General features: G+C 36.8%; 1 protein-coding gene across 13 annotated transcripts in view; it reads left to right on the top strand.

Annotated features, from left to right (window-relative positions):
• Nucleotides 1-14,931, top strand: part of APC (APC regulator of WNT signaling pathway) — a gene marked incomplete at its 5' end in the record, with an annotated part of 135,900 nt that overhangs the window by 72,491 nt on the left and 48,478 nt on the right. For all 13 annotated transcript variants that reach the window (XM_079917393.1, XM_079917402.1, XM_079917401.1 and 10 more), the window contains one exon: nt 8,869-8,952. In XM_079917393.1, the coding sequence (XP_079773519.1) occupies nt 8,869-8,952 (84 nt within the window). The remainder of the gene's footprint in view (nt 1-8,868; nt 8,953-14,931) is intronic.

The raw sequence follows: 14,931 nt of genomic DNA, 5'->3' as shown, positions 1-14,931 counted from the left end.
CTAGAGCTAATCAATGAATTTGGTAAAGTAGCAGGATACAAAATTAATGCACAGAAATCTCTTGCATTCCTATATACTAATGATGAAAAATCTGAAAGTGAAATCAAGAAAACACTCCCATTTACCATTGCAACAGAAAGAATAAAATATCTAGGAATAAACCTACCTAAGGAGACAAAAGACCTGTATGCAGAAAATTATAAGACACTGATGAAAGAAATTAAAGATGATACCAACAGATGGAGAGATATACCATGTTCTTGGATTGGAAGAATCAACATTGTGAAAATGACTATACTACCCAAAGCAATCTATAGATTCAGTGCAATCCCTATCAAACTACCACTGGCATTTTACACAGAACTAGAAGAAAAAATTTCACAATGTGTATGGAAACACAAAAGACCCCAAATAGCCAAAGCAATCTTGAGAGAGAAAAACGGAGCTGGAGGAATCAGGCTCCCAGACTTCAGACTATACTACAGAGCTACAGTAATTAAGACAATATGGTACTGGTACAAAAACAGAAATATAGATCAATGGAACAGGATAGAAAGCCCAGAGTTAAACCCATGCACATATGGTCACCTTATCCTTTTTTTTTTTTTTTTAATGGTACACGGGCCTCTCACTGTTGTGGCCTCTCTCGTTGCGGAGCACAGGCTCCGGACGCGCAGGCCCAGCAGCCATGGCTCACAGGCCCAGCCGCTCCGTGGCATGTGGGATCTTCCCGGACCTGGGCATGAACTCATGTCCCCTGCATCGGCAGGCAGGCTCTCAACCACTGCGCCACCAGGGAAGCCCCACCTTATCTTTGATAAAGGAGGCAAGAATATACAGTGGAGAAAAGACTGCCTCTTCAATAAGTGGTGCTGGGATAACTGGACAGCTACATGTAAAAGAATGAAATTAGAACACTCGCTAACACCATACACAAAAATAAACTCAAAATGGATTAAAGACCTAAAAGTAAAGCCAGACACTATCAAACTCTTAGAGGAAAACATAAGGAGAACACTCTATGACATAAATCACAGCAAGATCCTTTTTGACCCACCCACCTCCTAGAGAAATGGAAATAAAAGCAAAAATAAACAAATGGGACCTAATGAAACTTAAAAGCTTTTGCAGAGCAAAGGAAACCATAAACAAGACGAAAAGACAACCCTCAGAGTGGGAGAAAATATTTGCAAATGAAGCAACTGACAAAGGATTAATCTCCAAAACATACAAGCAGCTCATGCAGCTCCATATCAAAAAAACAAACAACCCAATCCAAAAATGGGCAGAAGACCTAAAGAGACACTTCTCCAAAGAAGATACACAGATTGCCAACAAACACATGAAAGAATGCTCAACATCATTAGACAAATGCAAATCAAAACTACAATGCGATATCATCTCACATCGGTCAGAATGGTCATCATCAAAAAATCTACAAACCATAAATGCTGGAGAGGGCGTGGGGAAAAGGGAACCCTCTTGCACTGTTGGTGGGAATGTAAATTCATACAGCCACTATGGAGAACAATATGGAGGTTCCTTAAAAAACTAAAAATAGAACTCTCATATGACCCAGCAATCCCACCTCTGGGCATATACCCTGAGAATACCATAATTCAAAAATAGTCATGTACCACAATATTCACTGCAGCTATATTTACAGTAGCCAGGACGTGGAAGCATTCTAAGTGTCCATCAACAGATGAATGAATAAAGATGTGGCACATATATACAATGGAATATTACTCAGCCATAAAAAGAAACGAAATTGAGTTATTTGTAGTGAGGTGGATGGACCTAGAGTCTGTCATACAGAGAGAAGTAAGTCAGAAAGAGAAAAACAAATACCGTTTGCTAACACACATATATGGAATTAAAAAAAAAAAGTTCTGAAGAACCTAGGGGCAAGATGGGAATAAAGACACAGACCTACTGGAGAATGGACTTGAGGATATGGGGAGGGGGTAGGGTAATCTGGGAGAAAGAGCGTGGTATGGACATATATACACTACCAAATGTAAAATAGCTCATGGGAAGCAGCCGCATAGCACAGGGAGATCAGCTTGGTGCTTTGTGACCACCTAGAGAGGTAGGATAGGGAGGGTGGGAGGGAGATGCAAGAGGGAGGAGATATGGGGATATGTGTATATGTATAGCTCATTCGCTTTGTTATAAAGCAGAAACTAACACACCATTGTAAAGCAATTATACTCCAATAAAAACGTTAAAAATTTACCATGGCTGCTGGGCAACATAACCAGTGTTCACATAATTCTGCCTTCATATTTAATTTCCCTGATACTGTTCTGCTATGCCTTGGAATTATGAGGGAAGAAGAATTAGATGCTCCTCTTCTGGTAGCTGATAGCTAGCTTCTGTTAGCTATTTGTTAGTAATTGTCCACAGTACATCTTTCCCTCCTAACTCTCTGTTTAAATGACTCAACATGTAAGACTATGGCCAGCTAATGAGCATAGGGAAGTGGATCCTAGGAAGACCTGAAGAAGCCATGAGAAAAAAATGTGGGATCTCATTTGCAAGGGGAAAGGATGGATAAAAATTCCAAATAAAATAAGAGTAGAGTAAAAGTTTTTTAAGGAATAATTATGTATCAGAAACCAGAAGTCAACTTTATATTAACTTGAATAGAGAAATAATAAGATTATTACCATTGCACTCATTAATATGGTTGGGTGCTTGCTGTCATCACTATTATTTAACTGTGTTTGGAGGTCCACTAATTCAGTTAGAAAGAAAATAAGTTGTTTAAATACTACACTATTTTCCAACTAGAAGGGAAGAGACCAAATAATTGTCATTTGTAAATTATATGGTTGTTTGCCTAGAAAAGCTGTAGAGAAGAGTCAAAAAATATTTCAGGTAATGAGAGAATTGAGTAAGGTGGCTGGAGTTAAGGTACATTACAAAAATTAAAAATTAGTAGGCTTTCTCTAGTAGCAATAGCTACCACTTGGAAATGGAAGATGGGGTAGGATGACCTGTTTACAGTAACAGGACACTTTAAAATACCTGGAACATACCCACATGAAGAAAAATATAAAATTGCTAAAGGATGCAAAATATGGCCTTAAAAATAGAGGAGCCTGTGCTGCTGTCTGTATTGTATTTGGGGTATCTGGTTGAAGTGCCCCCTACGTACCTGACCCCAGGGAATCACGGAAGAGGGGCGAACCCAGTTGGTAAGGGTCATGCAGGGTATGGAGGGGTGGAGCGGTATGATCAGGCCACCCAAGATGGCTGTTGTCTTGCTCTCTGTACATCCCCTGCTCAACCAGTGCCTGCTTCACCTACACCCCATTCACATGACTGACCTTCCTGCAGGCTTGCCCCAGGCCCCAGCTGGTGATGGCTCTCATCAATGGGGCAGTGAGGGACTTCCCCCTCTGCTAGTTTCTGCTGACTTCCCTGGTAACTAATGAGCCCACCTGAGGTAATTCTCCCTATAACTAGCAAATCTCCCCTTCCACCGGGAGGGAAACCCGCTGCAATGTCCTGCCCGCTGTCCGCTGCACATGGTGGGGTGTCACTCCAGGACCTTGCTTCAGGTGTGTAAGATCCCCCAATCCATTAAACCATTGATGTCTCTGTTGCTGAAAAAAATAAATAAGGAAGCCTAGGTGGGAAGACTTTAACATCCTAAAAATGTCTTCCTTTAAAAAGTTGATATATAATACAATTCCAGTCATAACCTTAAATTTTTTTTGGAGCCCAGAAAAATGATTCTAAAGTTTGCAAAGTAAAAATTTCCAAAAATATTTAAGAAAATTATGAGTGAGGATTTACCTTACCATTTGTTAAAACTTACTGTAAAGGTGTTGTAGTGATCACAGTATGATAGCACAGGTATAGACGTAGGCAAATAGAACAGAATAGAGACTAGAAAAAGATATAAGAAAATATGGAATCTTTTAATGATAAAAGTTATAAATTTGGGGGGAAATGGTAAATAACTCAATAAACGCATAGGTATAACTAGGAACCTGTTTGGTAGAAGAGAAATTGAATTAGATCCCTAACTCACATCTTGTACATGAACAATTATAGGTGGATTAAATATCTAAATGTAAAAAATAAACATAAATTAATAGAAAATATAGAACAAGAGAGATCTTAATTAAGAATGGAAACATAAGCAATAAAGGCAGGGTGGGAAACAGGATTTATTTCATAAAAATTTAAAACATTCATCCTGCAGAAAATAAACTAAGGGAAAATATTTGTACACGTAAGGGGAAAAGGTTAATATCCCTGTGCTATAAGAATTCCTACAAACAATAAGAAAAAGACAACTCTTTTTTTTTTTTTTTTTTTTTTGGCGGTACGCGGGCCTCTCACTGTTGTGGCCTCTCCTGCTGCAGAGCGCAGGCTCCGGATGCGCAGGCTCAGTGGCCATGGCTCACGGGCCCAGCCGCTCTGCGGCATGTGGGATCCTCCCAGACCGGGGCACAAACCCATGTCCCCTGAATCGGCAGGCGGACTCTCAACCACTGCGCCACCAGGGAAGCCCGAGAACTCTTTTTTATATGGGCAGAGGATGTAATCATTCAATTTATTGAAAAGAAAATGTAAATGACCAGTAAAACATACGAAAGACTGGGGAACAATTTAGGGAAAGTTGAAACAAAATCCACTCTTGCCCACGCATGTGTTAGTCTCTAGCTATCTCTGTTAACAGTTTGGTTATTTATTTTCTCCATTATTTGTTCAACACATATTTGCACCTAGTATGGTGGTGCCTGCTCTCCTCTATGCCTAATTTTTCACTGTTAAAACAACTCTGATAAACATACTTATTCATATCCTGTAAACGTGCGCAACAGTTTCTCTAGTTCAAGAATCAGTCTATTTCATAAAGAGCTGTATGGTAAATATTTTAGACTATGTGGCCATATGGTCTCTGTCGTAACTACTCAGCTCTGCCTTTGTAGCAAGAAGGTAACCATAGATGACAATATATAAGCAGATGGGCATGGCTGTGTTTCAGTAAAACTTAATTCATAAATACAGATGGCTACCAAGCCCTAATTTGCTGACCTCTGCTCTAGGGTGTATACCTAAAAGCGTAATTGCTGGTCATAAGGTATGAGTGTTTTGAATAGTGTGTGCCAAATTGCACTCAAAATGATTTTATCAGTTTACATTTCTCCTAGTCATATGTGAGAATTCCCGTTTCTTTTACCTGATTTTTTCAGCAATTGTGAGTCACATTTTATAATTAACAGTCAGTGGGCATTTGAAGCATTATCTTGTCATTTAGTTTGTACTTCCATGAGTACTGCTGAAGCTGATTATCTTTTCATGTATTTATTAGATTTTCATTTTGTCATTTTTCCATATCCTTTGCCCATTTTCTATTATGTTAAATGTCTTATTCTTATGTATTTGAGAGATATTTTAATATCCTCTAGATACCAATCTGTTATACATAATGTATATCACAACCCCTCCCTGCCAAATATGTTACCTACTTTAGCTTCATGATAACAAAATTAGTTTTTGTTATAAAGCTAAATTAATTGTATTGCCATATTTGTGCTTTCTTTGACCTATTTATACATCTTTTCCTATCCTTAAAGATACCCTTGTATTTTTTCCTAATAGTTTTAATGTTTTATTTTTACAATTAGGTCTTTAATTCATCTCACATTTGCTATTATATATGTTTTGGAAGTAGGAATCTAATTATATATATATATACACACACATATGATTTTTATATCAATGTATATATACTTATTTAATATATACAATGTAATTTTGATTATTTAATAAATATATATTATTAATTATATAATGTGTAATTAATTATGTATACACATATACATAACACAGATATACACAGATCGATGCATATTTATGTTGTTAACTAAATTTCCCATTATCACTTGCTGGATGTGCCACTGTTTTCCCATGGATTGGTAATGCTGTCTCTGGCATCTGAGAAGTTTATATTTGCTGGATATTTGTAGACTCTATTCTATTAGTCTGTTTTAGCTTCTCTGTCCCTGCGCTGATAACCACATTTGTTTTATTTGCTATAGCTTTATTAATCTTGGTACCTAGTAGGGTGAGTCCTTCTTATTTTTGTTTGTAAAAATGTGTTTATATTCTGTTTTGTTACTCATCAAATTCAAGGAAAAGCCTTATGGGCTTTTGATTAGAATTACATTGAATTTATAATTAATTTGAGGAGAATTCATAGCTTTACAATATAAAGATTGGTTCTTGGTTGAAAGGGTGACTCTGGAGCCAGTCCTCCGGGGTTCTAATTCCCTACCTGTCACGTATCAGCACTGTGATCTTGGGTAAACTCTCTGTCTCAGTTTTCCCATTGGTAAAATACTAATAATGATTCCCTGTAAAATGTGAGGATTAAATGAGTTAATATATGTAAAACACTTGGAATCCAGCAAACACTCAGGAAATATTAGGTATTGTTATTAATTTTTTATCTCTCCGTTCATTTAGGTCTTATTTTATGTCCTTCAAAAAAGTTTCGTAATATTCTTCATAAAACTCTTACACATCTTTTTTTTTACATTTATTCCTAGATATCTTACAGTTTTTGTTGCATTGTGAATGGGATTTTCTTTAATTACATTACTAAATTTGATTTATGTGTCCAGCAGTCTTCCTGAACTCTTTTAATAGATTGTCTTAGTAGTTTAAGATTTTCTTGGATTTTCCATTCAAACTGTTATTTTGTTTGCAAGTAATGACAATTTCGTCTTTTCCAGTCCTTTTTTTTCCTCTTTCTATTAAATAAGAACTCTAATACATCTTTGAATAAAAAGCAGTGATAATTTGTCTTCTTCATCTTCTCTTGGCTCTAAAAGGAATCCTTCTGAAATTTCACCATTAAGTATGTTGTTTACTCAAGGTTTTTGATACCATTTATCAAGTTAAGGAATTTACCTTCTATTCCTAATTTGTTGAGAGTTGTCCTGAATTCATATTGAACTATATTACTATATTATTTTTTTAAATCAGTTTTGCAAAAGTAATACCATCTCCATATGCCAGAACAAGTAAGCATTTTTCGTTAAACATAATTTCATAAATATTCAAGATTGTCATATAGAGAATGGAAAGAAATTCTACTGGCTTCTTCCATTTTCCTGTTGAGTAACAGAAGCACAAAGGTTGTTGTGTCAGAAATCATCAAGGCTCAGATTTGACTTCAGGATTTAGTGACCTAATAGCAATACAGAAATGTAGTTCTGTTGAGAGGAGTGTTAGATATGATTTCCTTTTTCATCCTCTGAGTATTAAAAATGTTGACTTAGGACTTTATTGGTGACGGGGAGCTAGTTACATGGAGAGAGGAGAACAATAAAATATTACAAAGCCACTAATTGTATGTAGTTTCATTGCTTATGTAATGCCAGGAAGTATTTACCATCTGATGTAGAGGTGATCACTCATCTTTGCAGTCTCTTTAGAAAGCTACCAAAAGCACAGGTATTTCTTCTTCAGCATGTTTTCATGATGAAAATTGGATGTGGTAAAATTTCTTAATTAAAGAATACTATTTACCTTAGGTTCACTATTTTCAGAATTATGATATAGGATCAGCACAGTTATAGTGTTACAAAGGAAGGAAAGAAGGGAGGGAGGAAGGATTCTTTTTTGGTGAGTGCAACTCTTTTGAGCTTTTCTGTGTTTGTTTATCATAACATTGGAAAATAGCAACCGTAAGCATTTTTACTATGGCAATAAAATCGTAAAGACATTGTATTTCAGCAAAATTAGATATGCTCAAAGGGTAAGTTTTATATGTAAGTTTTATAACTATATATACTTAAAGCTATTTGTTACAGTACTTTTATTATTTATCTATTGAGGTATACATGCTCAGAAATCTTTTATTGATGGGTGCATAATCATAAAAGTTTGGAAATGACTCCATCTAGCTTCTAACACTTTTTTCCCCATTTTTTGCGGTACGCGGGCCTCTCACTGTTGTGGCCTCTCGCGTTGCGGAGCACAGGCTCCGGACGCGCAGGCTCAGCGGCCATGGCTCACGGGCCTAGCTGCTCCGCGGCATGCGGGATCTCCCCAGACCGGGGCACGAACCCGTGTCCCCTGCATTGGCAGGCGGACTCTCAACCACTGTGCCACCAGGGAAGCCCCCGGCAGTACTTGTTTTTAAAACATATACTTGAAAACACTTTTCCCACATTTTTTCAGTTCCACATTGTTTGATCTATAGTTACTACTTTGTGTTCACTTGAAGGTCTCAGGATATGGGCAGAGCAGTAGCTCTTACCATCATTGTGATCTTAGTGTTGGGAATAAAAATAATGTTTAGCTGCAGTAGGTATTTGGGAAAGCTAAATCTGAAAGGTACCACTGACTTGTAATAAGAATAATTTGGGGGAAGATTATTCTTACTGTTTAAAGCCTGATGTTTTTAAAACAAATCAGCTGCTCTTTCCCTTTACAGGTATACCATGCTTTGTATAAATCCATTACACTGTACTGACATCTGGATTAATATAGAAGATTAAATTCAGATGTAATTTTCTCTTTGTTGAAGTAGTTTTTGAGACTAGCTTTTAAATACCAATTTCACACTCTATGCATCATACAATTTGATATATGACGTGTATTTTTATAGTTTTCCTAAGTAGATCTAGAGATCTGTTGTATAAAGTTAGATTTATTAAAAAAATTGAACTGATCCTAATATGTCATCAGTGTATGAATATATATGCATATCTAATTCTTATATAAGAGTGATTTGGTATAACCCTAAGCTGTTAAGTGGTAACCATAGTACGGTTATTTAAACTAATGTTTTTAATAAAAATAGATCTAATTTGGTTACTTATTTTATTTTAGCGAAGAATAACCAGAATTCAACAAATAGAGAAGGACATACTTCGTATACGACAGCTTTTACAGTCCCAAGCAACAGAAGCAGAGGTTAGTAAATTGTCTCTTTTGTTTGCAGACATAAATATAGGTAGTTATTCTAAGAAGAGGAAATAGGTATAATTAACGTGGCATCATTGAAATAGGTGCTCTAAAGAATTGAGACACTTAATAAGTTTATAAGTTTTTTCACTAAATTAAATAGATTTCAAAAACCTGTACTACTTTGGTTTCTTCATAACTTTAAGGCAGTTAAAATTTATAGAGCCATAAATACAGATACCTTACTTCAGTTATCTGTTTTCGTATAATCAGATAACTAACTTAATTTGGCTACTAACAATTTGTAAATAAGCTATCTCTTTGTATGTAATCCATAGTAAGAATTGATCATACACATATATCTATGCTTACTCTACAAACTCCATTAAAATGGCAGTAAAAGGATAAAATGAAAAATCACAAATACCAGGGGAGGTGACATCAATAAAATTTGGGGAGCTAGAAAGCAGGTAAACAAATTACTCTCCTAGCTTATGGTAGAGAGTTGACCCCTGAGTCAGCAGTAGGAAGTCAGGAAGCAACCCATTTTACACTGTGGAGTCCTACAAGGTTCCGGAATTGGTTACACCTGGATATGCTACCTCTGGATGTGGGGATTAAGAAAGAGGTTAAAAGCAAGAGGATGACTGAAAGTTTAAGAAGCCGGTGGAGCCTCCAGAACCTCTCTTCAACTCTGCATGGCTAAGTGACTGCTACTTTCCAGTCTCAGCAAAAGCTGAGAGATTATTCTGGAAAAGGTAAAACAAAGGGTCTTTGGATAAGGGTAATCCTAGTATAGTTGAAGTTGGGAGGGAGGTATCATACTAAAAACTGAAATAAGTGAAAATTTCCTTACTGAATGCTGAAACCCTCATTGGCATCCAGCTTTATAATACAGGCAAGTTTCTAGAAGCAACTTCTCTAAGAAATGTGACTAACCCAGGAAGAGAGACCTAAAGGTACTGACACTGGAGGATTCCTCAATAAAACATCCCAGCTAGACCACCCTACTGGATGGCTACAGCTGACAGACTCCATCCTTTAGGCATAGAGCTTCATAGGCCGTCCATTCCTAAATATGGCTAGACAGCTAAAGACCACCAGAGATTTTAAGAAAGTTTCTAATAAAAATGATTTAATGGAAATAAAGACTATACAAGAAGAAAAAAACTTAAGAAAAGTAGAACTAACATTAATATTCTCAAGATAAAAGATAATTTATCCATAAAGTGAGAAAATGATGGTATAAAAAGGAACATTCAGAGAATTTAAAAAAGAGTTCTTGGGAATTAAAATTGTAATAGTAGAAATGAAAATCTCAACAGAAAGGTTAAAAGATAAATTTCTCAGAAAATAGCACAAAGGAATAACGCAATGGAAAATAGAAAAGATAAGAAAGTCAGAGAATCATTCTAGGAGGGTTCAATATCCAAATAAAAAGGGGGTTCCAGAAAGAGAATGGACAAACTAGAGGAAGGAAATCCTAAAAATAAATTAAAATCCCCCAGAACTGAAGGGCATAGTTTTCCAGATAAAATGGTCTCTCCAGTATCCAGTGCCACAGATGAAAATCCCACACTAGGTACATCATGATGAAATTTCATCTCACTGAGAATAAAGAGTAAATCTTAAAACCTTGTAGAGAAGAAGAAAACAAATTTCACACAAAGAAACAGGAATACAAATGTCTTTAGGTATATAAACAGCACACTGGAATCTGGGAAGTAGAGTAGCAATTTCTTAAAACTTCTGTAAGATTATTTTCAGCTATGTTCCCAAACCAGTTCTCTGACACCACTAGTTGTCCTACAGTTCAAATCAGTTCTGACACTACCCAGACTTAGCGTAGACCCTACATTTAAGGGTAAAGTCATTCACAAGACTGCCCCCACTTCAGGTACCAGGCAAGTTTCAGGTGTCCCAAACCATCTGCACTCTGCCCAGCTTGTTATAAATTCTACCCAAGTGGGTGTATTGCACTACAGTTCAGTTCTGACATTAACTACTTGGAGGGAGCCTAGACCTTACAGATTAAGGGCAGAGCCCTTCACAAGACTACGCCCACTTCAGATGCCAAGCCTCCCATACTTCTGCAAATTTGGGGTGTCCTACAACAGCCTTAGGTTTGATAATTCACTTCAGTGACTCAGAACTCAGTAAAAGTTCTACACTTATGATTACAGTTTTATTATAAAGGATGCAGATCAGGAACAGCCGAGTGAGACACATAAGGCAGGACCTAGAGAAGGTGAGGGTGGAGGATGCAGAGCTTCCGTGATCTCTCATGGAATCTGGACACATCACTCTCCCAGGACATCTTTGTGTTCACCAAGCAGGAAGCTGCATTGAGCTTCAGTGTCCAGAGTTTTTATTGGGGTTTCATTATGTAGGCATGCTTGATTAAACAAGTGGCTACATGATTGAACTCAGTTTCCAGCACCCTTCCCATCCCTGGAGGTCAGTCTTGACTAGTTCAACCGTCTAGTCACATGGTTGGCCTTTCAGGTGACCAGCACCCATCCTGAAGCTATCTAAGGATCCCCCATGGGTCACCTCATCTGCATGGCGAACTCAAGAAATTCCAAGGGTTTTTGAAGCTCTCTGCAAAGAACAAAGGGACAAAGACCATATATATATATTTTTTATTATACCACACGAGCCTATAAATTTATCTCTAGTCAACTGCCTATTAAATTTGAGAGTAGAATGCATTTTCAGATAGTCAAAGTATCAAAAATATGTATTTCTCTATACTGTTTTCTGGAAGCTATTAGTGGATATAGTTAAAATGAGAAGGTAAAGCAAGAAAAATGAAGATTTGGGATCCAAGACATAAAGAATACAATACAAGAGAAAGACATGAAAGACTCCCCAGAATGAAGATGAAGGGAGATTCTGAGACTAATGATAGAGAAAGTAACAAGTCCCTGTTGGTACAGTTGAGAAGATTCTGGGAGAGATGAGTCTAAGAAGATGAAATCAGTAGACTACTTAATGTTTTTGAATTTATTGAAAGGAAAAGAAATTTACACAGTAGGAGAGAAACTGTGAGGGTGTCATAAGTACACAGAACACCAAATAAACAAAACAAAAAAAAGATACTCCATGGACAATGAGAAGTTGTAAAGGAAAGAATCATAGTATACCACCTGTCACTCATGACTATAATTTAATAATCAAAATAATGCAAATAGGGAACAACTTATCTAACTATAAAATGTAAATTGGACAAATAGAGGAACAGTATGAGTGTGGTGTGTTAAGGGTGGAGTATTGATAAAAGAGAAATCAGTCCTCATCTTACATAATAGGAAATCAATAAATGAGGCATTAAACTAAGAAAAGCAGAACCTAGCAACACAAGCAGGTTATTTAGAGATAGAGAAGTGAATTCAAAAAAAAAAAAAAATCCTCTGAAGGAGATGAAACTGCCTTAAGATAGCAGGAAATGGGACAGAGCAAGCAAGTGTGAAAGACCACTGTTCATTGTCACAAGGCTTTAGAACTAATGATTATTTCAACTGTGTGTAACTATGATAAAAATAAAACATAAAAGAGCCAAGGCCATCATTTAGAAGATATTTATACTTATCTTCCTCTGTAATCTGGATTGGCTTAATAATTATACCTTGATAATGGTGATTAGTAAAGAACTTAAGAGGAGCTTAGAGAAAGCAGAAACGTTGGCAGCAGTATATCCTAGGAAAAGTCATGTTTAATATACTATCAGTGAGTAACAAGAAGACCAAGAAATGGAAGTAAGGGGAAGGTACTATCTCAGTGGAACACAAATACTGTATATTTATACATGCTAGAAACTGAATGTTACTGAGGCTTGTGCATATTTGTCAACTCTGCAGCTGAAATTTGGTTTTGATCACCATATAGAAGGATGGGGGTGTAAAAGACCATCCCCTCACCTATCTGTTTATAGCCAGCGAATTTGGGCACTTCTCACCTTGTTTATAGGTAAATAATAAGAAAACCTACATGGGTCTTAAGTGAACTATTGCTGAATAAGTCTCGGAGAAGCATGTGGGAGGCTCAGAGAAAATAAATTTTCAGGAAATTATTTGCTTCTTTAGTCAACTGCAGGAAGACCTGTCTCTGTGCAACAGGAGCAAAAGAAAAGCTGAATAAAAATCCACATTGAACAATAAACAACAGAATTGTTGCTAGGAAAAATTGGCTCAGTGTTTGGGGACAGATTTGAGACACATCAATGGAAAGTTTCTAACGTGTAGCCAGATTCAGACTCACATTCCAGATCATGAAAAAGGAAGAGACTGCAAAGAGTGAAACATCAGCATAGTGCTGTTTTCTAAATATAATTCCTAAAAACACAATGAAGCATTTATTGATATTTTTAAATGTTTATGATATACAAAGTAGCATGTACACTTTGATCCCATTTTTTAAAAGATACACACAAACATAGTATATCAGAAATAATATGAAAAGGCAGATAACCATTCTTAATACCTCCTAGTTTTTCTGGTTTGGCCAGTTGTTTTGTAACTTTTTTATACTAACGACGTCCAGATTTTATAATGGGAGAAAACTTTTGTATACAAAACAAATTTGTCATGTCCTGTCATGGCCAGCACATATTTTCCACCTGTGGAAAATTTGATCAAATAATGAACAGTTCTGTTTTGAGCCAAAAACAGTGCAGGCCCATTTATACACAGGGAAGACAACTGTTTCTAATGTTAAAAGTACAGGTTTTGAAAGTGTAGAGTCCTTTTTAAGACTATATTCGTCCATGCTTGTCTTTTAAAATATCTTTGGATTCAGTACATCTAAATTTGAAATATGTAGAAACATGTATTTGCTAAATAGGCAGTTTAAGTATAGTGTAATAGTCATATTGCTAAAAGTAGTTTAACCTGGCTGTCCTAAGTCAATATAAACTAAATATTTGTAACATAATGATTAAGTGTCCTTCTTGCAATGTTGACTCTTAAGGACTTTTAAAAAAAAACCCAAAAACCAGTATCTCTTTGCTTCTTTTTCAGCGTCATTGGCATTACTCTATGTGGCGTTCTGGTTATTATGACCCCTTTTGGCTTTCCAGTGTAGTTTATCTGTGTTTTGGTGGTGTTTTTTTTTTTTTTAATATAGCAGGTTCTTATTAGTCATCAGTTTATACACATCAGTGTATACATGTCAATCCCAATCGCCCAATTCATCACACCACCACCCCCACCCCCTGCCGCTTTCCCTCCTTGGTGTCCATATGTTTGTTCTCTACCTCTCTGTCTCTATTTCTGCCCTGACAACCGGTTCATTTGTACAGTTTTTCTAGGTTCCACATATATGCGTTAATAATACATGATGTTTGTTTTTTTCTTTCTGACTGACTTCACTCTGTATGACAGTCTCTAGATCCATCCATGTCTCTACAAATGACCCAATTTCGTTCCTTTTTATTGCTGAGTAATACACCATTGTATATATGTACCACATCTTCTTTATCCATTTATCTGTCGATGGGCATTTAGGTTGCTTCCATGACCTGGCTGTTGTAAATAGTGCTGCAGTGAACATTGGGGTGCATGTGTCTTTCTGAATTATGGTTTTCTCTGGGTATATGCGCAGTAGTGGGATTGCTGGGTCATATGGTAATTCTCTTTTTAGTTTTTTAAGGAACCTCCATATTGTTCTCTATAGTGGCTGTATCAATTTACGTTCCCATCACCAGTGCAAGAGGGTTCCCTTTTCTCCACACTCTCTCTAGCACTTGTTGTTCATAGACTTTCTGGTGATGCCCATTCTAACTGGTGTGAGGTGATACCTCATTGTAGTTTTTTTTTTTTTTTTTTGCGGTTCACGGGCCTCTCACTGTTGTGGCCTCTCCCGTTGTGGAACACAGGCTCCGGACGCACAGGCCCAGTGGCCATGGCTCACGGACCTAGCCGCTCTGCGGCACATGGGATCTTCCCAGACCAAGGCATGAACCTGTGTCCCCTGCATCAGCAGGCGGAC

This window comes from Stenella coeruleoalba (genome assembly GCF_951394435.1).
Source record: "Stenella coeruleoalba genome assembly, chromosome: 3".
Classification (NCBI taxonomy): Eukaryota; Metazoa; Chordata; class Mammalia; order Artiodactyla; family Delphinidae; genus Stenella; species Stenella coeruleoalba.
This window is presented reverse-complemented; position numbering and strand designations above follow the sequence as displayed.